This window comes from Elgaria multicarinata, chromosome 22 (assembly GCF_023053635.1).
Source record: "Elgaria multicarinata webbii isolate HBS135686 ecotype San Diego chromosome 22, rElgMul1.1.pri, whole genome shotgun sequence".
Lineage (NCBI taxonomy): Eukaryota > Metazoa > Chordata > Lepidosauria > Squamata > Anguidae > Elgaria > Elgaria multicarinata.
In genome coordinates, this window is record NC_086192.1 from 15,354,775 (window position 1) to 15,380,335 (window position 25,561).

The following is a 25,561-nucleotide window of genomic DNA, read 5'->3' on the forward strand; positions in this document are numbered from 1 at the left end:
CCAATGGCGGGAAGGCAGGGAGGCAGGGAGGCAGCGGCGGAACCAATCAGGAGGCGGCAGGTAGGTTGTGAATGGCGAAAGTGTCCTGGGAGGGGGAAGGAGTCGCGAGCCCGTTGACTGAGCCGTCGGCGGGGCTGGGAGAAATCCCCGGCAGAGGATCTCTCCGGCAGAGGTCGATCCAGCGGATCGCGGCGGAATTGCGGACCCGGTGGAAGCCCAGAAGGGGCGGAGGAAGTGGGAGGGGAGAGCGCGGACGGGGCGGGTGGCGTCGTCGGTGCTGCGGCCACAGCGCTGCTGCGGCCGCGGAGGGAGGGAGGGAGCGAGGGCGCGAGCGAGCGGCGGAGAAAGTAACTTGGCGAGGCGCGGCGCGGCATGGCAGCCGCCAGCCCGGCGTGGCTCCGTCTCTGCGGCCGGACGCGCCCGCGGCTTTGAGGAGGGAGCCCGCCCCGCCCCGCCCCAGCCCAGCCCCAGCCCCGCGCAGCCCAGCCCCCCCGAGCCTCACCCCGCCGCCGGAGCCCGCGGAGAGGACCGGAGCGCCGCGGAGGCAGCATGGAGGGCGCGCACAGCTCGACGGCCGAGGAGGCGCTGCGGCGCTTCGGCGTGCGCGAGAGCTGCGGGCTCAGCGCCGAGCAGGTCCGGCGGCACCGGGAGAAGTACGGCGCCAACGGTGAGTCCCCGCGGGCATGGCGGGCGGTGTTCGCGGAAAGGCACCGGCGGGGATGCCGGGGGCCGGCTGGCGGAGAGCGGAGCGAAACGAGGAGGCGCCTGCGGTTTTTGTTGGGGAGGGGGGGAGAATCTTCGCGCGCCCCCCCTCCAGGCTTTGGAGTTCTGTGGGGCTGGGCGTCGAGGCTCTTGGGGCAACGGGTGCCTGTGTCGCAGGGAGACCGGTTTGGGGGAGACCTTCCAGGTGCGTGGGACTACAACTCCTAGCCTTCCCAGCCACCTATGAGGAAGGGCCGGGGGGGGGAGTCTAGGAGCCTTTCCCTAACCTGGTGTGTTCCAGATGTGTGGGGCTACAACCCTGAGCATCTGCAGCCCCTTCTAGGTAAGGTCTGTGCCTAAAGGGGGAAGGTCTAGGGTAGCTTTCCCCCAGCCTTGCGGCTTCTAATGTACCTTAACTTCAAGAGTGCTGGCTTGGGGATGCTGGATGTTGGAGTCCCAACACATCTGGAGGGCTCGTGCTTGGAGAGAGGCTAGGGATCTTGAGCGTGCCCAGATGTGTGGAGGAGAAGGCGAGCAATGGCTACTAGTCCTGATGGCTATCTCTGGTAGAGGCAGTAAGCCTGTATCCTCTAGTTGCTGGGGAACATGGGTGGGCGGGTGCTGTTGTAGTCATGTCTTGCTGGTGAATTTCCCATGGGCAGCTGGCTGGCTGCTGTGTGAGCCGAATCCTGGGCTAGGCGGACCCTCGGTCTGATCCAGCATGGCACTTCTGATGTTCTTCCTTTAGCACCTCATTGCCACCGGTGCCTCCTGCAAACCCATGCGCAGGAAACTTCCACTTTTGCTGCTCACCAGCGGAAGCTGCGTTTGCAGGGTAGACTGCCTCAAAACATGCAGGTTCACAAGGTTAACATGGGGGTGGGGGACACACACATATCCTACGACCCTATGCCTGTTGAGACAGAAATGCTCCCTGGGCAATGCCTGGAGTCGTAGGACTTTTCTTCTGTCTAAGCCTGCATAAGATTTCACCCTAAGAGGCTTATCCTCCCATGAGTTTGTTCTAATCCTGTTTAACCTAGTATCCTGTTTCCATCAGGGTCAGCCACATGCTCTTGCGGCTTGCCCCGGTACAATCTACAGGCATTCTGCCCCTAAATATGGAGGTTCCACAGAGAGTTCTTTGTAGTGGGGATGAGGGACGCTAAAGGCTTGAGAGGTGGCTGGATTTAATGGCACGGGGATATAAACTGGGTTTAAGTGAGGAGGCTAGGGCATGTTGTAGGGTAGAGTTCATGTTGACTAGGGTAGTTGATGAAAGGGAGGAGAGGAGGGCAGGATGCTAAAGTCTACCTGGAAGTAGGGGCATTGGTATGCACTGAAAAGTTTCTGGCCCATAGGACACAAATCTACATGCTAATTTATATTGAAGGATGTATTTAAATTTAGCAGGAGGTCAAGCCAGCCAATTAACTTTCCATTGAAATAATCTCAAACAAAATACATTCTTCATTTAATTGGCATCCTGGCCTAGATCTTCCTAAGCCTTATGAAAAGGGATTTTTCTAAGCTGAAATGCCATGCGAGAAAATACTTATTTGGAGGGAGGGTGAGTGGGTGAGTTGCAGCGTGTGGGGAGGAAAGAGTTAATCCTCCCTTCCCCTGCTGCAACGCCCCTTGAAAATTTCCCCCTGCGTGGCAAGTCTCCTGAAAAAGCACCCCTTCTTTTGGCATCGCTGGGGACTCAGATCTGATGGACACCAGATCTATTCACTTTGTGGAATAGATCCAGGGCCCCGGGAAATAGAACCAAGGCCTGGGCCCAGTGGGGTCCTCGCCTAACAACACCCCTGCTTGGAAGGGTGAACTGATGAGAGGCGCTTGGTTTGTGGGTACAGCCACGTTTGGGGTAGAGAGAGGGCCTGGATTGGGAAAAGCCAGGGCACATGGCTTGTATGGGATACTGGTCTTCATCTTTGGAGATTCGTTCCTGGTTGCAATAAGGGTGTGCTTAGTTATAACAGCACCTGTTTCTAGCTTCGGACATGGCAGCTGTATTTCCCAACCTGTTACCCTCCAAATGCTTTAGACTATAACTTCCATCACCCGTGGCCACGCTGGTTGGCGTGCGGTGGGACTTTCAGGCCAACACACCTGGAGGGCGTCTGGCCGGCAATGGATGTGTTGAACTGCAACTCCCATCATCCCCAATGGCCATGCTGCTTGGGGGATGTGGTGGGATTTGCAGACCCACACGCCTGGAGGGCACCCAGTTTGCAATAGCTGTGTTGTACTACAACTCCCATCAACCCCATGGTCATGCTGGTCATAGGAACCTCTGGAGAACTGGGAGTGGGCAGGGATCACCTGGGGATGGACTGCTGAGGGTGACTTAGGGAACAGTTCAGAGCACATTTAGGCTAGGGGGAGAGGAGGCATTTGAATAAATAGGGTGGGTGGGAGGCAGGAGGTGCTCTGGGCAAGGCAGTTGTGGGCCCCTATCATTCGGCTGACAGAGGAGTGGGTGTGAGTGGTAAAGTGAAAACTTTTGGATGAATTCGCTAGAAGAATTGATGCAGATCAGGGAGGAGGTATGGATGCCAGCTGTTGGCCCATCTCATCCTGTGTTTATTCTTGCACTGGTCCTCAAAGATGTTCTCCAGATTCAGGACAGATAGAAGGAAGGACTTCTTCACGCCGCGCATAGCTAACTTTGGGATTCACATCCACAAGACGTAGAGATGGCCACCAATCTGCATGGCTTCAAAAGGGGGGTGGATACATTCCTGGAGGAGAAGGGTATTGATAGCTGTACCAGCCCTGATGGCTGTGGGCTACCTCCAGTGTCAGAGGCAGTAAGCCTGTGTACACCAGTTCCTGGGGAACATGGGCGGGAGGGTGCTGTTGCACCATGTCCTGCTTGTGCGTCTCCTGGTTGGCCCCTGGGTGAACAGAGTGCTGGACTAGACGGACCCTTGGTCTTATCCAGCATCAGGGCTCTTCTTACATCCCTATGTCCTACCAACTGACATCTCTGAACCGGAGATGCTGAGCCACGGCCCCTCCCGCCCCTCCCTCTCCACTTTGGGGAACTTGGTACCCGATTGCCATGGGCGCGAGGCGTGTTTCGTGGTCGTTGCACGAGCTGCGTGGAAACCCGGCTAGCAACTTCTCCGGGGCCAAACCGTTGCTCTGCCGCAACGTCTCGTCTACCTAGCTGCTGCTAAACTGTTCCTAAACATGCATAGGATTGTAGGACTTTTTCTGTTTAAACATGAATCGGAATGTAGGGCTTTTTTCTATCTAAACATGCAGGATTATAGGGCTTTTTCTGTTTAAACATGAATTGGAATGTAGGGCTTTTTTCCTATCTAAACATGCATAGGATTATAGGAGTGTTTTCCATCTAAACTTGCATAGGATTGTAGGAGTGTTTTCTGTCTAAACACACACAGGTTTGTGCCTTTAACTGTTGTCCTGGCATGGTGGAGGTGAGGACTGGCAGACCGGAGCATGTATCCAGTTTGGCCCAATTCAATTTCGGAGAAGCTCTCGGGGGTGGGGGTGGGGGGGCAGGGGGTTCATTCCATTGGTAGGTGGAGCCAAACACAAGTAAGAGGCAAAAATAAAAATAAAAATCCTGCATATGGCAACCTAAAGCTCTTTCTGCAAGAAACTTATCCTTAGGAGAGGCGTTTTGATATTTTAGCATTGGGACCTCAGGCCTGAGTTTTCCCATGCAACACACGCCCCTCCCCTCATTTCCATGACCCCCCCCCCCTTCAGTCTCAGTGTTTGCTCTTCGACTGTCAGCCGGGACTGTTTTGTGTTCCAGACGACAGGCGCGTCTTCTTTGCCTCCGGTGCGCCTGGCCTGTGCCTGTCCACCTTCCGCTCCAACTTTTCTCTCGTGAGAGCGCTCTGCGCCTAACACCTGCCGGCTCTAAATAAACTTGGAAAGAAAATGGGAGCAACACTAAGCTGGAATCATCATGCCACCCAACCCATGCCACCCAACCATGCCACCCATCATGCCTTACCCAACCTAGCGCTCTCCAGATGTTGTGACGTTAACTCCCATAGTCCAGGGGACATGCTGGGAGACCAAAACGTCTGGAGCCCCTGCCCCACCCCCACCCCCGGCTGTGGAAAGCTGGTAAAACAGATCTGAACTTCAAATTCGGATTCCGAGAGAGGCCAGCTGAGTCCAAGGGATTTATTTAGTTAGTTATTGATTGCATTTTTATACCGCCCAATAGCGGAAGCTCCCTGGGCGGTTCACAAAAATCCCTTGCATGTGTTCCTTTACACCAGTGTAGTGGCTACAGCGTTGGACTGGGAGTCAGGAGATCCGGGTTCTAGTCCCCACTTGTCCATGGAAACCCACTGGGTCACTTTGGGCCAGTCACAGACTCTCAGCCCAACCTACCTCACAGGGTTGTGGTTGTTGTGAGGATAACATGGAGAGGAGGATTATGTATGCTGCTTTGGGTTCCTTGGAGGAAAAAAAGGCAGGATATAAATGCAATGATAAATAAGTGAAAATATTTCTTTCCCCCTTCCTGACATTTAAACTCCGGTCTCCCTTTCAAAGAGCGCTGATCTTTCTGACCTCGCCCCGTAGGTGAATTTCCCATTCAGGGAAACCTCTCTTGTTACGATGGCGTCTTGAGTAAAAACGTCAACCACCCATCCCTGATTGTAAGCAAGCAAGCGGCCTCACCAGCAACAGTCCCCCCAGCAACCGTAACAATATAATTTTAATATTTATAGTGTGCCTAAATTGGGCTAGGAATTTGATTACACACCAATCTGGGCTCTTGCATCCAAGGGAAGACGGACGTTCAATGTGTCTTTGCATTTAAGGAGCAGTTTTTAAAAAATGCAAATAGCATCTGTTGTGGGGAACATCATTTTTAGCACCACAGCAGGCAAGGTCTTTTTGTTTTTTGTTTTGTTTTAACCCTTTCCTCCCCTGCTGCAGTCCAGCAAAAAAAACCCTTCCCCCTGAAGCTGGCATTTGCAATAGGGGGGGAATCCTGCTTTCTCCACCTTTCAGCTAACTTTGGAGTTCTCAGATAAAAGCAAAAAGAGCTACCATTCTCATTTATAGAAAACTTCTGTAACATATTCTAAAACAGGGTTATGAATCTCAGTTCGGTGGACCAAAGCCATCTTTCTAAGGGCCCTGATCCTGCCCCATGGAGTTCCCCAAGTTGGTTGCACTATTTCCCCTGGTAGTTTTCCATTTTTTGTGCAGTGTTTTTCCCCCATTCTAAAAGGTCGAAAATGCCTCTTCTACGGCTTTTGTTACACGCAAGAAGAGCTTTCAGCTATAATATGCTGGTATTTGGAAGGGTGAGGGCATTGGCTCCGCCTCCTTTTGTCATTGGGGTGCAAAAATCACAGCTGCAAGGTGCCTCCTGAGAACGTCTTTGAAATTTGACACCCCAGATCTAGAACTTTTGTAACGGCCCTGTTCAGACAACACGCTAAGAAGCCGTGATGGTTAATAAGAACATCAGAAAGGGTCCGTCTAGTCCAGCACTCTGTTCCCACAGTAGCCAACCAGCTGTAGACCAGGGACCAACAAAGCAGGACGTGGTGCAGCAACACCCTATCACCCATGTTCCCCAGCAACTGGTGCACACAGGCTTACTGCCTCGGATACTGGAGGTAGCACACAACCATCAGGGCTAGTAGCCATGGATAGCCGTGTCTCCTTGTTGATCTTCTCGATCCTCCCAGAGTTCAGGACACGGAATCATGGGCTCAAGTTAAAGGAAGCCAGGTTCGGCTGGACATCAGGAAAAACGTCCTGACTGTTAGAGCAGGACGACAATGGAACCAGTTACCTAGGGAGGTGGTGGGCTCTCCCACACTGGAGGCATTCAAGAGGCAGCTGGACAGCCATCTGTCAAGTATGTAGGGTGGATTCCTGCATTGAGCAGGGGGTTGGACTTGATGGCCATGTAGGCCCCTACACTACCACAAGATGCAGTGCTGGGGAACATGGGTGGAAGGGTGCTGTTGCACCACGTCCAGCTTTGTTGGTCTCTGGTTGACAGCTGGTTAAGTATTTGAACTAACTGTTGTGGCTTAGTGTAACATGTGAATGGCTTTCCCCCCTAACCATGGTGGCTCCATAACCATGGTTTAACCATGCTCACTTGCTGCAAAAAGCACAGCAGCCCTAACCATGGCTTAGCATGTTGTCTGAACAGGCCCAGTAATTCTTTACATTTCTTCAGAAGTTGATTCAGGGTAGTAGTTGACTGATGTATGTAACTGGCATAAATAGAAAACTGAGTCCTGTCTAGAAATGCCGGAGATTGAACCCATGCCCTCCTGCCTGTGAACTAAATGCTGTGCCTCTGAGCTGGAGCCCTGCCTTCACACCTTTCCCCATGCTGGGGAACGGGGCCTTTTCAGCGATGGCACCAAAGGTTAAGTGGTAGAATTTCCTCCTTGTGTGGAACAGTTGGGCCTTGCCATGTTCAGATGAATGCTGAAAGCCTGCTTATTTAAGCAGGCGTTTTATTGTTTTAGCAGCTTGTTGCTTTTCGAAGAGCGTGCTTATTCTGTTACGGGTGCTATTTTTAATTTTATCAAGCAGATTTTTTTTTTCTGCAGAGTGTTAAGAAGAAATGAAACATAACCCATTAACCAGTGGAGGCTGGTGGCTGCCATGTCCGTGGGGCTGTGAGTCCACTCCAGGTTTCTGTCAGAACCCTAAAGGAGTAAGGGTTCTGACGGAAACCCAGAGCGGATTTACTACCCCACTGACATGGCAGCCACCTACATCCACTGCCATTAACCAATAATTTTGTTTTAAAAGTAGTTATAGGAAAGCAAGTTAAAAGTGTGTTAAATACATTAAATTAAACGCTCCCAGGGTCAAGTCCATGACCTCAGCTTGCCCTGGGTACCAGCTTGTTTAAGTTTGCATCGGCGGAGAAAATTTTGGTTATCCTTCTGCAAACAAGGGCGCAACTGGCCACCGAGAGAGGTGGGGGGAGCGTAACCGCGCCTGAGCCAATATTTGTCTAATTTCAAGACGCCCGTTGGAAACCTCCTTTCAGACCAAGCCGGTATTTGCATATGCAAATAGCTTGGATGGAGCTGAAATGAAAAAGGGTGTCGTTTGGAAGATATTAACCAGATGGAGGGAAAGGGATGTGGTAGGGTTTATAAAAAAAATGAAACAATGAAGAAAAAAACCCATGCGCGCACAACAACCCTGTATGCTAAATCGAGTTCCAGAAGCAATTTCTGATCATCTGAGCATTCTTTTTTTAGCAGTTGCATGGTGTGTGTGTGTGTGTTTCTGTCCTCTTAAAGTTAAACTGCTGTTTTTTGTCAGTAGGTACAGCTGGCAGGTCTCTGCAATGGTGGGTTGGTTTTTTTATAGATGATTTGAAGGATTCCTTTTCCTGCTGTCTGGATGGTTTTGGGTGCTGTTGGGTTTTGCAGCTTCTCCTGCCTTATAGGGTGGAATTCCTGTATTCACTGTGACCCGTCCACGTGAGGAACCTCAGGGCTGGAGAACTAATCCAGCCCTCTGGGGATACCCAGAAGACCATGCTCCTTTCACCCAACCACTGATCAATTGGTGGTTCCCCCCATTTCCCATTTTCAATGCTTGAACTGCCTCTTCTAAGCGCCAATCTCCTGGTGGTGTTTTTGTATTTTTGCCCCGCCCATTTTGCTACTGGCCACACCCCCTTTGCCTCAAGCCCCGCCCACGATTTGGCCCTCGGGCTTAAAAAGCTTCCTCCCCCCCCCCCCCCAGGTGCTGGATTGGATTGGAGGCGGCAGTGAAGAAACGCTGCAATCCGGCACACTCTTACTGCGGAGTAAGTCCCACTGAACCCGGTGGGATTTAATTCTGAGCAAGGATGCTTGGGATGAAGCAGCATGAGAGTTAACCATCACGGACAAGATCGGGAGTTCTTGATTCACCTCTAAAGCTACTTTGGGCTTTGCAATACAACAGCAATATAGGAGGGCCGTGGAATGATGCCAAGACTATACACAAATAAATTCTTGGTTATGAACCTACGAAGTTGCCTTATACCGAAAGCTCCATCCGACGAGCGTTTTACTGCATGCTCGTTCCTGGGCACTCAAGGATTACTCTCGCGCATCTTCCGCCCCTTCTAGCCTTCGTTGCACCGCAAACACACACACCCCAGAAAAAGTCTGGTTGCTGCTCTCTCCTCCCGGACTGAACTTCCTGTTTTTAGGAAGCGACGGGAGCCGTGCGTTTCGATGTAGATGTGATGGGGCTTTGAGTCACACCATGGTTTGATCCATCTGGCTCAATATTGTCAACGCCAGGGGTGTTGAACCTCAAGCATGCGGGCCAAATCTGGCTGACCCAAGGTTCAACCAATGGCCACACTTCCTTTCCCTGGTCTACCTCACATTCCCTCACACCGTTTGCTGGTTTCCCAGCTAGCGATGTGAAGGCCTGGGGAAAAAACAGAAAAATTCAGACGACAGATGGAGAAGTTGAGGCTTAGAGAACGTGGTCAGCTGGACAGCAACTCTTACTATTCAGTCACAGGATAGATTATTTATGGAAAAGTAGACTAGCTTTAGAGGCTGCAGAGATGACCCAAAATGGGCCGATAATGTCTTTGGGCAGGAAGAGAAATGGAAGAATTAACTCATTGGGTTGGATCCACACTTGCTTGTGCTTAGAGTAGACCCCCTGAAATCAGTGGCAGTTAAGTTAGGCATGACTGACTTAGGTCCCATGGATTTTCATGGGACTTCTCCAAGTATGCCCAAGTCTGGATCCAACCTATGGGTTGGAAACTGGGCTCTCTAATGTCTTTTTACACAAGTGCAGAGAATGATAACAGAGACCGGAATGCAGTATCTTATTTTGAGAGCAGGGGGTTGGACTCGATGGCCTTGTAGGCCCCTTCCAACTCTGCGATTCTATGAGTTTTGAAACTGAAAGTAAATCTGGTATGCACGTTTGTATGTATAACACACATACCCACATATAGCAGGTTAGGGGGCTTTAACCCTTATTTATTTATTTATTATTCGTTGCATTTTTATACCACCCAGTAGCCGAACCCTTTGAGTTGTATGGAATGTTAGCCTTATTTAGAGTAAACCCATTGAAATGAATGGGACTTCAGTTGATTTACAATGAACTGAAATCCCATTGATTTCAATGGGGCCTACTTTAACATACAACCCTCTGTCCCGCCCTCCCCATGGGTGAACACAGTGGGTGCCCCATATCAGAAGAAAACCTTCGGTTAGTATGGACCGGAGATTATCTTTCAATGCAGGTAGCATGTGAAAGTGGCCTGGTCCAGATTGGGATTATTTATTTATTTATTTATTTATTACATTTTTATACCGCCCAATAGCCGAAGCTCTCTGTCATCATTACAGTGATGCAGAGGGATAAAGTCTTCAAGGGGATCTAATCAGGAGTGATTTGAGCTGGATTCGGGTCATGTATTTGAGGGGCCCCCCCCCACAATTTTGTGGTAGAAAATTTCTCTCCTCTCCACCCTGCCCCCTACTTGACAATATGTAATCGTCTTGGCACAAATGAGAGGTGACCTGTTTATGATGGATGATTTTGTCGTTCAGGCAGAGCCCATTTATAAATTCCCAGCGTCCCTCTTGTAAAATAATAATAAAAGAACAGTGTTCTTTTGGAATGCTATTTATTTGTCATTCTGTAATTAAAAGGACGTTGCAGCTCCCTCCGGCACGCTTTCAAAAAGCAGTTTTGGCCGCTCTGAAGTGAATCATCATTATCCCAAAGGCTTTTTGGGAGGCGAAAGCTTTGGCTGGAGTTCAGCTGGTGGCAAGTTATCGGCTAAAAATTTGGCTGCGGGACATAATCCTTTCGGGCACTTCAAACCAGAGCTATCGACATTCTCCGCCCCATTTTTGGGCCAGGTGGGCCCCAAGGCAGATCGCAGCCTGAAGTGGAGACACACACACACCCCACCTCCTCCATGCGCCTGCTCTCCAGCTAAGCTTACTTTTCCTGGGACTTGTGGGACTTCTTGGGTATGTAGCCCGACCTTGCTCAGGTGCTACGTGGCTCCTGAAGGCAGTATCACTTTACAGGAAGCACGCTAGCAAAGTGGGCATATCTGGGCCAGGAAAGTCATCCGGCTCACTGGATCCTCGTAAGTTGCTTTCGTGGCTAAATAGCGAGGTGAAAATACTTGAAATGACTAAATAAAACATAGAGTAGACCCCGTTACACAACGCTACGCACGTTTAGACAAAAAAGTCCTAAAATCCTCCACATTCCCCACCCACTCATAGGATTGCACCCTAATAAAATTATTTAAAAGTAAGAAAGAACAAATTTAAAAAATCAGATGTGAACAGGAATTACCTCCGTTTGCTTTTCACATGTAGGGAATATATGTATTTTGTTATATCTGTTCCATCTGTGTTTCACTGATTTTCAGCTATCTTTCATTCTGTCATCTGTTCATTCAGAGAATCAGATTTTTTAAAACCAGAATTTCACTGCTAATGCGCAGAAGCGCCCCTGCGCAAATGCACTAGTCCGCATTCGTTAACCTGCGCCAACGCGAAGTAGCGCAAATGCTCCCTAAAAGTGAAAAAGCTGTCTGCAGGTCCTCAGAGTCTGCGTGACTTGGAGAAAAGCCGGTCCGTTGTGGAAGCTACAGGTCGTGTTCAGAGAAACCCGAATGGATTTGAATCTTTCTGCTTGAAACGTAAAAGGAATGTGGATGCATTCCTTGCTGCTATTTTAAAACAAATGCGCACCCTTAGAGCTGAAACGCTGGCAGTCGAACCCCTTGCAGGTCTACTCAGAAGTAAGTCTGGGACTTATACCGCTTCGGCTATTGAGCTTCGGCTGTTGGGCGGTATAAAAATGTAATAAATAATAATAATAATAATAATAATTACTCCCAGGAACAGGTGCATGGGTTGACAATGCAAATCTCACGTGGCCCATTTGCCCACCTATGATCACGCTAGCTGTGGCTCCAGGAACAATATATTTTTGTGAGCCTCTCCTGTTTTCATGCAAAGTATTTTGGCTTGGCTTGGTCCCAAACGGACAATTAAGATACCTTAGGATTACAAAAGCACTGTTCCTGATGGCGATGAAAACTGCTGGAACTGGATTGTGGGTAATGGAGCCGCCTGCATTTTTTGGACTCTCCTTGGGGGCGTGGCTAGTGGGGATGGACCCGAGGGGCGGCTGCATGCCCAAATTGACCGCTGTGCAAATGCGTCCAAAACACCCCGTCAAACCGCGGGACCTAACAGCACATAAAAGCACTGAAACAACGTTAAAACCGCTATTATGGTAGCATCAGTTCTGAAGGCTTTAGCTTCCTGGAGTGGCAGAAAAGAAGAAGGAAAAACACCCTTAAAATAATAATAAAAAAAGAAAGAAACCCAACTTCCTGACTCATCTTGCTCGGCTTTCTGTTCTTCTGCACGTCGCCCACTTTGTAGCCCCCGATGTGCACACTTAAACCGTCTGATTCATAAACATTCTGCTCCCCCCCTCCCATATCCTCACCAACCCACCCACCCCAATCTCTTTTCTTTGGAAAAATTCAAACGCCTTGCATGGTTGTGAATCTGGGCAAACCCGTAAGCGCTCTGTTGTTCAAACGGGGCAAGGAAAAGGTCTTTTGGAGCTGGCACCGATGCAGATAGGAATGTGGAGGCTGGACTGGGCAGAGTCCGGGTCGTGTCATTCACCCTCACCCCCCAATTCTTCCTGCCTGGATCCCTGCGCCCCCATGTCAATTGGGAACACACAATAGAGGATTCTTGCACACGTCTGAAAGCTGAGTGTTACGTTTTACTTTAAAAATCAATGAGAAAACGTCTTATTCTGCTCTTCATTGTTTTACATATTTTAATGGTTTCCATGCTGGGGTGTGTGTGGTTTTTTTTGTGGGGTGGGGGCAAAGCACTCCCAAGGGTGAGCTACATGCAGAAAAGAAACATGGAATATGCAATATACCATCACGATAAGATTGTGCCAGTGTCCCTTGTTTCAGAAGGGCTGCAATTACCGAACGGTCTTCAAAGGCGTGGCCCCTGCTGTGACACCCCTGCTATATAGACCCCTGAAGGGGAGTCCTGTCCTCTCATTTCCCTGTGTGTGTGTGGGGGGGGGTGCCCCACAGAAGGGGAGGGGCATAATTCTCTGCCCCCACAGTCTACCAAGCTAAGGGGAGATTTATTTATTTATTTATTTTATTGCATTTCTGTACCACCCAATAGCCGAAGCTCTCTGGGCGGTGTACAAAATGATGGCTGGTTTGGAGAAAGTGGAGAGGCAGACATTTTTCTGCCTCCCCCACATCCCATGAAGCTGATGGGTGGGAGATTCAGGACAAATAAAAGGAAGGACTTCTTCACACAGCGCAGAGTTAAACTGTGGAACTCACTACCACAAGATGTGGGGATGGCCACCCATTGGGATGGCTTTAAAAGGGGATTGGATAAATTCCTGGAGGAGAAAGCTGTCAATGGGTACTAGCCCTGATGGCTCTGTGCTACCTCCAGTAAGCCTATATGCACCAGTTGCTGGGGAACATGGGTGGGAGGGTGCTGTTGCACAGATGTCCTGTTTGTGGGTTCCTGGTTGACAGCTGGTTCGCCACTGTGTGAACAGAATGGACTTGATGGGCCCTTGGCATGATCCTTCAGGGTACCTCTTATGTTCTTATGTCTTTTCCCCCGTCTCAACATGCATAGGAGTGTAGGACCTTTTCCTGTCTCAACATGCATAGGACTGTAGGCCTTTTTTCTATCTAAACTTGCATTGGATTGTAGGACTTTTCCTGTCAAACATGCATTGGATTGTAGGAATTTCCCCGTCTAAACATGCATAGGATTGTCAGATGTTTTCCTATCTAAACATGCATAGGATTGTCAGATGTTTTCCTGTCTAAACATGCATAGGATTGAAGAACTGTTTCTTGTCTAAATGTGCATAGGATTGTAGGGCGTTTTTTTTCTGTCAACACATCCCCTAGGATTGTGCCTTTACCTATTCAGGAATTTACAACGTGGCGTTTTTCATTGCAGCATCGCATGTGTGTACGTCTTTCGGTTCCTTGGCCCCTTAGATCCAGGGGTCGGACTCAGTATAAGCCAGCTTCCTATGTTACTAAAGGGATGGTGGTCTCTTGCCTAGATTTATTTATTTATTTATTACATTTCTATACCGCCCAATAGCCGAAGCTCTCTGGGCAGTTCACAAAATGAAGATAGTGGACAAGCACCTCTCCGCCTTGTGTGTTTGGATTTATGTACTTTTAAAAAGTTTTTCTCAGACGGAGGCATTGATAGCTAGAGCCCTGCAAGTATAACTTCACGAAGGCATCAATAAACAGGTATGAACTTTATGGCCCTGCTGCGGGAGCGTCTGTGGTTTCCTGAGTGTTTCCATGACGCGCGCGATGTGTTTGCAAGATTCATTCTTCCGTAGGATTAAAAACCCCTCTATAACCGTTTTCGCGAGAAGATGCCAGAGCCAAAATTGGACGCTTGCCAGTTGTTTCTCAGGCTGTGTCGATAGATAGATATATAATCAAGTCTTCTTAATCTCCCTTTTGTTCAAAATAGTCATTGTAGCTTGGGGTGGGGGGGGGGGAAGGAAAGCTGAATTTAGTTTGCCTTAATGACTGGGGGTGGGTGGGGACCCAGCTCATTAAAACTCCCAATCTTTTCCTGAACATTTGAAAATGCCGTCTTGAAATGCAGATCAAAAAAACAGGTTTGAGATCTGCTAAGCTGCCGGAGTAGTCCTTCGGCATCCGGATTTGAGATTTAAGCGTTTTCTACTAAGCGAAGAAGTCCGAGCTCCCAATTTGGGGTGTGATTTCTCTCCCCCACCCCCACCCCTGGTTGCTCCCACGCACTCTTCAAATACTTGAAAGGTTGTCACACAGAGGAGGGCCAGGATCTCTTCTCGATCCTCCCAGAGTGCAGGACACGGAATAATGGGCTCAAGTGACAGGAAGCCAGATTCCGGCTGGACATCAGGAAAAACTTCCTGACTGTTAGAGCAGTACGACAATGGAAAAAGCTACCTAGGGAGGTGGTGGGCTCTCCCACACTAGAGGCCTTCAAGAGGCAGCTGGACAAGCATCTGTCAGGGATGCTTTAGGGTGGATTCCTGCATTGAGCAGGGGGTTGGACTCGATGGCCTTGTAGGCCCCTTCCAACTCTGCTATTCTATGACTCACTCTGCCTAAAGCAAGTTTATTTATTTATTACATCTATATCCCACCTTTTTTCCTCCAAGGATCCCAAGATGGCATATATGAGCCGCCTCCTCTCCATTTATTCCTCGCAACAACAACCTTGTGAGGTAGGTTGGGCTGAGAGTCTGTGACTGGCCCAACGTCACCCAATGAGCTTTCATGGCCGAGAGGGGACGCCGTAAACGCCAGCACTAACTCGAATCCGGCACTGTGGGTCTCTGTCTTTACCACTGCTCCAGGGAGAGAATTCACAAGTTTTGTTTAGGCCAGGCCCTTTATTTTCACGTAGCCTACCTCACAGGGTTATCGCTAGGGTAAAATCAGCAGAATTCCACCCCCGCCAAAAGCAGGCCGCACCATGACTGGCTTTTGGAAAGATGAAGAGAAAACAGTGGTCCTAGAACTGGTAAAAGACTCGCTTTTCCCCAAGTTTCGAGGTGTGTTGGACTACAACTCCCATATTCCCTGGCTGAGGATGATGGAAGCTGTGGTCCGACGTATGTGGAGGGTACCAGTTTGAGGAAGGCTTCAATACATACATGTTACTGGTGGCTTTGCTTTTCCCGTCCGCTTGAAAACTGTGTGTGTGCTTATTTTTATTTTATTTATTTATTTATTACATTTATATCCCGTCTTTCTTCCTCCAAGGAACCCAAGGCAGCATACATAATCCTCCTCTTCTCCATTTTACCCTCACAACAACAACCCTGTGAGGTGGGTTGGGCTGAGAGTCTGTGATTGGCCCAACGTCACCCAGCGGGTCTCCATGGCCGAGTGGGGACTAGAACCCAGATCTCCCAACTCCCAGTCCGACACTATAGCCACTACAGGGCTCTAGCCTGTTGAAGAACTTTGATGCACTTGAAAGCTTGCTCGCTACCTTGACTTGGTGTCCAGGACTGGAAGGAAATAGGCAGTACCATGTGTGGGTCTGGGCTGTTAGATGAAGGGAGGAATTGCTATCCAAATGGTGTAATCCAGCCAATCAGGGAGCACAGAAGGGAGAATAACATGCTTTTGGGGTGGGGGAGTGGGAGAAAGGCCGCTGAGCTGCGAGGGCTAGCCCCACTGTTGATGTGTGCCACAGCCTCGCCCCTGCCGTGGACACCCATGGCGGAAATTATTCCCTGCCCTCCACGTGTTTAGCCTGGAGGCACTCTATGCCCACTCGCATGGGGAAGCATTTCTGCCTCCTGGGTGTGGCTTGCATAGCTCGGGGGCACGGCACAGCCACAGCAAGGGTGGGGCTAACCCATGCAGCTGCACAAGCCTCCCGTGTTCTTTCAAAGTTTGCAGGGCGGGGTGGGTGGGTGAATCTCCGTAAAGATGCCATGTAACCAATCATTGGTTGTTTGTGCTTCGAACAGGATCACTGGTTGTTTTCTCCTGCTGAAACCTAATGATGTGGAACTGGATGTATAGTTCCTCTCCCCCCTCCCTTTGATGCTTCCTGTATGCTGCGGTGTTTTGATTTCTTTTAAAAAAAGGTTGTAAGGTCTTTGGGGCAGAGACTCATTTGTTGTAACTCTCTAAATCTACCAGGAGTATTCGTGGAACGATGCCGTATGTTAAGGCTACCCGGCTACTTTGGGCTTCTCTCTTTCTCGGCTGCCTGCAATTGTTTGTATCCTAGCCTAGTCCATTGTTTTGCAACACCCCTGTTTGCGAGACTGGAAAACTTTTTAGTAACTTGTGCCATTTTCACCTGGGTGTGCAAGAAACACCCAAAGTCAGCTTGGAACCCATTGTGGCTTGCATAAAGCTGGGTGCACCCTATCTGGTGGGACACCTTATACTTTTGACTGTTACTCGGTCAGTGATGGAGGTGTGACTTAGAGAGAGGAAATCCCTTTTCCGTGCCCCCGTGGTTCCCTCGGATCCTGTCCCTGACTTTAGCCGGCTTGTGCTTCGGAACCGCCCTTTTCCTGGCCTTTCAAAGCTTTGAGCCGTGTATTTTTAACGTCCTCTAAAGGGGGTGAAGACAGACGGAAATCCACTCAAAGGAACGGCCACGGCAGTTGTGTTTGGAGAAGCCTCAGGGCCATGTCTCGACTCCCAAAGTCATAGAATCATAGAATAGTAGAGCTGGAAGGGGCCTACAAGGCCATCGAGTCCAACCCCCTGCTCAATGCAGGAATCCACCCTAAAGCATCCCTGACAGAGGGTTGTCCAGCTGCCCCTTGAATGCCTCTAGTGTGGGAGAGCCCACAACTTCCCTAGGTCACTGGTTCCATTGTACTGCTCTAACAGTCAGGAAGTTTTTCCTGATGTCCAGCTGGAATCTGGCTTCCTTTAACTTGAGCCTGTTATTCCGTGTCCTGCACTCTGGGAGGATCGAGAAGAGATCCTGGCCCTCCTCTGTGTGACAACCTTTTAAGGATTTGAAGAGTGCTCTCATGTCTCCCCTTAATCTTCTCTTCTCCAGGCTAAACAGGCCCAGTTCTTTCAGTCTCTCTTCATAGGGCTTTGTTTCCAGACCCCTGATCATCCTGGTTGCCCTCTTCTGAACACACTCCAGCTTGTCTGTGTCCTTCTTGAATTGTAGAGCCCAGAACTGGATGCAATACTCAAGATGAGGCCTAACCAGGGCCGAATAGAGAGGAACCAGGACCTCACGCGATTTGGAAGCTATACTTCTATTAATGCAGCCCAAAATAGCATTTGCCTTTCTTGCAGCCATATCACACTGTTGGCTCATATTCAGCTTGCGATCTACAACAATTCCAAGATCCTTCTCATTTGTAGTATTGCTGAGCCAAGTATCCCCCATCTTGTAACTGTGCATTTGTTATGGAGTAGATTGTTATGAAATAGAATATACACATGAACATAAATATATATCTCAAAGTAACAAAGTATGATTCTTAAAACAACTAAAATAAACAAGGTTCAAAAACAAACAATAACAACGATTAATCAAACTGCTTTTGCCCATTGGTGATGTGAGATTTCTCTATGTTATGAGTCTTCTGCCAAGAGACCTCTGTAATTGACAATTAAACTGTTTAGCAGTCATAAATAATAGTTAATTTCCCCCTTGACAATGGACAGCATTAGAGGTTTTTGTTTACAAGTATGGTGCAGATATATGAAAGCTGCCGTTTAAATTAATTGAGCGCACCTTTGCTATCCTTAGTCTCTGTTCTAGGAGAAGCACTCCGATCTGGTGTTGTGGTCTCAAACATTCCACATTTGGGGCCCTCCCCTATGATGCCATTCCTCCAAACCTCCCTGCTTGGGGACAGGTTATTTGAAGGAACGCCTCCTCCCATATGTACCTGCCCGGGCCCTAAGGTCATCCTCAGGGGTCCTTCTCTGCGAGCCCCTGCCAAAGGAAGTGAGGCAGGTGGCTACCAGGAGGAGGGCCTTCTCTGCTGTGGCACCCCGGCTGTGGAATGAGCTCCCTAAGGAGGTTCTCTTGGCACCTACACTATATTCTTTCAGACGCCAGGTGTAGACCTTTTTATTCTCTCAGCATTTCAACAGTCTGTAAGTTTAATTTTAACTTTGCCGTTGTTAATTTGTATTTTAAATTTCTCTTTCTGCACTGCTGTTGATTTTATCCTGGTTGTGCTTTTATCTTGTATTTTATATTATGGTTTTATTCTCTTTGTTTTATACTTTGAATGGTTTTAAGTTTTGTGAACGGTCAGAGAGCTTCAGGTATTGGGCAGTATAGAAATGAAATGAAATAAATAATAAAAAATAAATACTTGGTGGACACACTCAGATGCTGATCATAGTGTACGAGCAGGTTCATACCGGGAGAGGCGCTCCGTCTGGTATCATAGGTCCGAACGTTCCATATTTAGGGGCCACGAACCTCCCTTGGAGTAGGATTTCAGGTCTTGCTCATTGTCTATGGGTAAGTTTGGACCATATTGTTTATATCTAGTCAATTAGGGTGCAATCCTGTATCCACTTAACCGGAAAATAAGTGTCATGACGAGGCCTGTTCCCCTTAGGCTGGAGGAAGGAGTTTCAGACGATCGATCACAAACACATTGATCGCCAGAAACATACCAGACTACACAGGGAGTGGAGGAGGTAACTCTCACAGGCTTTTCGCCTGCTGGGGATGAACCTTCGCCAGAGCTTATCACTGAAAACATTAACGACACAGCGTCTGTGGGAAGTCAGTATTCTTCTGAGCAGGAGGGCACTGCAAGGCTAGCTGATCCTAGAGCATGCCGCAGGCTAAAATGGACGGAGCTAAAGGAAGGCGAGAGAAAGTCAGCCTGGCTGGCATCCCGTCAGAAGCTGCATCACAACTAGTCTCTTTGAAGTTAACGCGTCTTGGGAAAGGGATTTCCCTTCTTCAAAGGACAATTGTCTTGCTTAGTTTGTATAGTTTTGCCTGGGGGAAAGATCCTAGAGGTTAGACTCTCTTCAGGTGGGAAGAGGTGTTTATTGCTGGAATAAAGCTTTGGGGATTACTTAGCAGGCCTCGTTACTGTCTCCCAAGAAGGCGGGAGGTTAGATAGAAACACAACAATAAGCCCCATTGAACTTGCTGAGTAGACACGTCTAGGACTGCACTGTTAGGGATTTGTTTTTCACGAACTATTAGTTGGGGGGAAAGTCCTGTCCCATCACTGCATTAACAAGCTCATTGATTTATTTTATTTTATTTTTAAGTGCAAAATAAGGAAGGCTCCAAAATACAACCCTTGTCAGACCAGCCTGCCACAACCTGCCGCCCTCCTGTTGTTTTGGACTGCAGCTCCCATCGCCCAGCAATTGGCTGGAAACGCTGGGGGTGATGGGAGTTGTAGTCCAAAACACAAGGATGGCGTCAAGTTGGAGAAGCCAGCCTTGGACTTTGGGGCATGTTCAGTGTCTGTGTCTACTACAAGGGATTTGTGTTGGACGGCGGGGCGTTTGAATGTTTTCTGCACCCTCCCTTATTTTTCACACTGCTCACCAGCTCCGTCCGCCCCAGTGCATGGGAAAACCGCCTCTGAATATTCATCTCGAGAACTTGCAGCGTGAATTGGTTTGGGTGTGACTCTTCTTTTCTTGCCTTTTTTTTTTGCTCTGTAGTCAAGAGAAATGTGGTTTGACTTTGTTTTGCCACCGTAAGCATACCCCGGAGGCTTGGTGCATCCTCCCTTGTGGCTTCGCAGCTAGGGTTGCCTTTAGCAGCTACGTGTCAGGAAAATCTATACCGGCCTTGCTGAAGAGAAAATGATGTGCCCATTGACTGAAAGAACTGGGCATGTTTAGCCTGGAGAAGAGAAGACAGAGGAGAGACATGATAGCACTCTTCAAATACTTGAAAGGTTGTCACACAGAGGAGGGCCAGGATCTCTTCTCGATCCTCCCAGAGTGCAGGACACGGAATAACGGGCTCAAGTGACAGGAAGCCAGATTCTGGCTGGACATCAGGAAAAACTTAGAGCAGTACGACAGTGGAACCAATGACCTAGGAAGCTTGTGGGCTTTCCCACACAAGATGCAGCTGGACAGCCATCTGTCGGGGATGCTTTAAGGTGGATTCCTGCACTGAGCCACCGAAAAGGCCCTGTCCCACGTTCCAACCAGGCATGCCTGTCGTGGTGGTGGGACCCAGACAAGGGCGTCCCCTGAAGATCTCAGACAATGGGCAGGCTCGTAAGGGAGAATACGGTCTTTCAGATAACCTGGACCTGTTCTGTGTAGGGCTTTATAGGTCAGAACCAGCACTTTGAATTGTGCCCGGAAACAGACTGGAAGCCGGTGGAGCTGTTTTAACAGGGGAGTTGTTGTCTGCTCCCTGTAACCAGCCCCGGTCAACACTCTGGCTGCAGCTCTTTGAACCAGCTGAAGTTTCCAAACAGTCTTCAAAGGCAGCCCCACGTAGAGCGTGTTGCAGTAATCCAAACGGAATGTGTCGCTGTGGCCACGTCCGGCATCTCTAGGAACGGGCACAGCTGACGCTCTAGCTTTGACCGTGCACTGGATTTAACTAATAAGACCCTGGTTCTGCAGAGGTGGAGGTGGAGGGGTTGTGTTCCTTCCCGATTTCGGCTCGGAGGCCGCCCGCCCGAAGCAGCCTCTGCGTCTAACGTTGAGACCTGCAACTTTGCACGGGCCCGGCCGGTTTCCTGTGAGGGATGCAACGACGTTGTTCTGGGTTTTGTTTTTGTTTGGTTTTTTTTTGGTTTTTCCACCCGCTCACCGCAATTTCCTTATTTTAGCCTCTTTGTTGACCTTGGGGGGGGGGGGTTTCTAAGTGGAAAATGATGATGGAAAGGAAAGAAAAAGAATGTAAGGGAGAAGAAAAGAATGACGGACCGAAAGAAAGGCGAACCTGTCAGCTTTGCTAGACAATTTGTAAGTGGTTATCACTTGAGCGGGCCTCCTTCCTGTTCCCAGAATGCATGCCAAGCGGCATATGTGCGTGTATGTGTATATATATATATTCTCTCTCCCCCCACACTTTTGTGTACAGGAAGACGTGCATTTTGATAATACCAAAGGCCAGGAAGTTTCCACGCCACTGGTGCATTTGTTTGCTTGTCCAAAGCAGCCCAGCCACCCACCCACCCCTCTGTCAGCTGGCTTTGTACGGCATTCCCGCAAGAATGTAAAACAGAGTCACACCAACTCATGGCCAGGAATGGGTAATGGAACCTCCACACTCAAAGGCACCTCTGAGGTTCAAGCACGGCTTGCTATTTATTGATTATTACTTGTATAACCCGTTTCCACCACCCCCATTTTCGAGGAACCCACGGTGGCGTACGCAGCCCTCTGCCTCCATTTTATCCTCACAACAACCACCCTGTGAGGTAGGTTAGGTTGGGAATCAGCGACTGGCCCAAAGTCACCCCGTGAAATTCATGGCCGACTGGGGACTGGAACCTGGATCTCCCTGGTCGAAATCCCGCACTCTAGCCGCGACACCACACTTGACTGTGTTGTGTTCATCTCAGCCTGATGTTTTCTTTTTGTGCCTGAAAATGCACACAAAAACGCCCGCCCATATATCTCAGCTTATATATGCAACAGGACTCAGTTGAACCAACCCCCCTCTCCTAGATTTCTCAGTTACAGACATCCCTAGTCAAGGGTGTGTGTTTTCTTTCTATTACAATGAAAAACAAGGTACTTGCGCACCTCCTAAGGAACCCAAAGCAACATTTTCTGCACCATTGAATTTGTTTTTGGCATCCATTTCTGTTCCGTCAACTTGAAAAGGAAGGGTAGAAAAAGAAGGAAAAAAGTAGGAGACATTTTTGGGGCACAGTACTAGGCCTAATGGTCTAAGTTGGCCGAATGGAAAAATCGACTCAGCTTTTTCCGTTATGAAGACTTTGCTCCGCTTTCCCCAACCTGGTGCTCTCCAGATGTGTTGGACCACAGTTCCCATCATCTCCAGCCTGCATGGCCGATAGCACAAGGTTGAGGAAGGCTAGCTTATACGCTGGGAGATCCGGCTTGCATGTGGTTTTCATCTTCGGTTGCTGTGATCAAAAGGCTTCCAAGAACCCGTGAAGCTGCATCAGTTTTCGAGTGGGTAAAAACCATTTTCTTCGCACCCGTTTGCAAAAACAGGCAGCCACCAAAACGAGGTCTTATCAGGCTGATGTTTGGCACAGGTGATGGAGGGGTGGGGGGAGAAGAGGAAGTTGTAATTTGAGCAGCTTTGGCGGAAACCAGCACAAGGCAAACAAAAGTCCAGTGTGTGTGTGCGTGCGTGCGTGAAAGCGTCGAGGGGCGGGGTGGTGGAAAATACCTCCTTGGGGAGACCTCTCTTTCTGTGCACTAGCCCGATGGCAGGGGAAGTGCTGTGGTTTCCTGTGAGTAACTTGCAGCCTTTGATGGAGTCACAACTTTGCAGAGGGCCGGTCGCTGGGTTGACTAAGATTGCAACCTTTTCTGGCTTGCCTCTTCTGCCCTTTTCACTAGCACGGCGAAAGTCTAAGCACTGAGCAGGGGAAGGGAGTTGATGCTTTGGCAACCTCTGAAGCTGGTTGATTTATAGGCCTAGTGGGCAGGGATTGGCCCATTGAGGTCAGCTGATGGAATGCTCTGGCAGCCTGACGCAGCAGCGTCAAATGACATCCTTGAAGCTTTGGGCCGCGTGCTGAGTTTGCAATGAACCTCTTTCAGCTCTGAGGACCAAACTAAATCCTGGAGAACCTTTCAGGGGTCGCATACCCACGGTGGGTGGGGCCAAGAATTGCCCTGGCCACCAAAAGTGTTGTAGATTCTTGGCAATTGCATAATTTCCCCCCATTCTAAAAAGTTGAAATGCCTCTCCTAAGCCGTAGTTAATGACTATATGAACGTTTAGCTACAATGGGGTGGTATTTTTATGTTTTGGCCCTGCCCACCACTGGAATCTCTCCCCCCCCCCACCCCGAGCTTCTCCAAAATAAAATTCGGCCCTCGGGCTTAAAAAGGTTCCCCACCTCTGCTCTGAGCCAATATCCGACCAACGTTGATGTGTTGAGAGTCTGTAGCATTCGAAAGACAAAAAGGTGCAGAGAGAAAGAATTCCTCTTCAGGCATTGAAGAGCCCCGAGGACAGTTACAGTGATCCGAGGGAGAACGCGGACATGGTGGAATCAAACCCAGGGAAGAACCGCGCGCATCCAGAACGTCTCGTCGTTTGGAGAACTCCGGGGGGAAATACATCCCACCAAAGCTTCATTTCATCCCCGCGTTTGACTTGTGCATGGCCGCTTCCTCTGGTTTTGAAACGCTGATGCTATTTTGAAAGCATGTGTGTGTTTTTAACCTCCAGGACTGAGATCTGGAAATTGTTCTTACTGGATTTGCTGCTCCGACAAGGAGACACTAAAAGCCCTTCTTGTTGGGTTTCTCCACCCCCCCACCACCTTTTTTTTAGGTTTCTCAGTGAATCTGTTGCCGGGGATACTGCTACAACAGGGCTAAAAATGTGCACCTTTGACTTCTCGCTTCTGTAAGAGGGGAGTGAGTGTGTTGCTGTGGAAAGGTGGAAAGGTGGTGCTAGTGACGGTGCCGAAAATCCTCCGTTGTGCTGTCCAAATCCTGCCCCTGTGGAGAAGTTCAGGTTCAGAGGAAAATGTAAATTGATGCCAGCAGAGTTTTCTTTTTGTTGGTTTGTTTTTTACGGCTGGCAACTGAGATATCCTGGGTTGGTTTGGGGTTTCCTGTCTATTATGTAACAGGGTGGACTGGAGGGGATCATGTTCTCTCTCTCGCTCTGATTGGCCAGGCCTGTTTCCTGGCTATGAAGGGGGTTCCTTAGGAGGGAAATCCCGGCTTTTTTAGGTGCGCCCGCTTGTACTGCTAGGAAGCAGAGAATGTTCAGGCTAGTTGTTGCCTCTCCCAGTGGGTGGAGCATGCAAATACAACCGAAAAAAGGGAGAGGGTGGGATTGAGTCATTAGCCAAAAGCCGAACGCTGCCCCGTTTAGCTGCGAATCCTGCAAGGCACGGCTCTCTGCTCCCTGTCTGACTCGTTCCCACCTCGCTCCGGAGAACAGGGCCCACGTGGACTCCATTTACAAGGCTGCAACTTTTGCTTTGGCTTATGGGGCAGTATATAAATGCAATAAATAAATAAATAATATTAAAATTCATTAGACACCGTTCTCAGGAAAAGACTCCAAGCACTTTACAAAAGGTATTAAAACATACCATTTGCAACAGCTAAGACCCATAAAATACCAATGCCTGATCAAGCGGCTGATTCCAGGAGCTGTCAAATGCCTGTTTAATCTTTGTGTATATTTGTTAATATGTGATGTTTTGATAGGTGATTGATATTTGTACAGCTGTTTAAACCCTGTTATGTCCTGACATTCTCCAGGAAGTGTTTCGGTAGTATGTCAGCTTTTCTGATGTTGTTGTGTGGATTTGGCTGGGTGTGGGCGGGAGGGTGTGGGCAGTCAGGTTGATGGCATTGCGTTCACATGAGCTATGGCCCTTCTTCACTTATGGGAGATAAACCTAAATCTGCAAGGCAGTGTTGGGGAACGTGTAGCACTCCAGGTGTTATTGGACTCTCTCGCCATTGGTGGATGTAAGTTTCCAGTTTGGGGACCAGGTGATTCTTGCTGCAGTCTCCAGAGCCCAACACTCCACTTTTTGGCCCGATATTGCAAGTCCCTGCAACAACAAGTGTCTATCTTCAAGAAATGCCAGCTGGAAGAAACTGGGAGCTGTAGGACTTTCCCCCCTGTCTAAACATGCATAGGATTATAGGACTGCTTTCTGTCTAAACGTGCATAGGACTGTAGGACCATTTCTGTCTAAACATGCATAGGATTGCAGGACGTTTCCCTGTCTAAACATGCATTGGATTGCAGGACTGCTTTCTGTCTAAACGTGCATAGGACTGTAGGACCATTTCTGTCTAAACATGCATAGGATTGCAGGACTTTTCCCTGTCTAAACATGCATTGGATTGCAGGACTATTTCTGTCTAAACATGCATTGGATTGCAGGACTTTTTCCTGTCTAAACATGTATAGGATTGCAGGACTTTTCCCTGTCTAAACATGCATAGGATTGCAGGACTTTTCCCTGTCCAAACATGCATAGGATTGCAGGACTTTTTCCTGTCCAAACATGCATAGGATTGCAGGACTTTTTCCTGTCCAAACATGCATAGGATTGCAGGACTTTTTCCTGTCTAAACATGCATAGGATTTCA

The 25,561-nt window shown here is 49.0% G+C and overlaps 1 protein-coding gene across 1 annotated transcript in view; it reads left to right on the plus strand.

Moving 5' to 3' along the window:
- Window positions 1-531: 531 nt before the first annotated feature.
- ATP2A3 (ATPase sarcoplasmic/endoplasmic reticulum Ca2+ transporting 3) overlaps window positions 532-25,561 on the plus strand; it is a 64,778-nt gene continuing 39,748 nt past the window's right edge. The window contains exon 1 of the mRNA XM_063146736.1: window positions 532-667. Coding sequence (XP_063002806.1) covers window positions 550-667 — 118 coding nt within the window. The 5' untranslated portion in view covers window positions 532-549. The remainder of the gene's footprint in view (window positions 668-25,561) is intronic.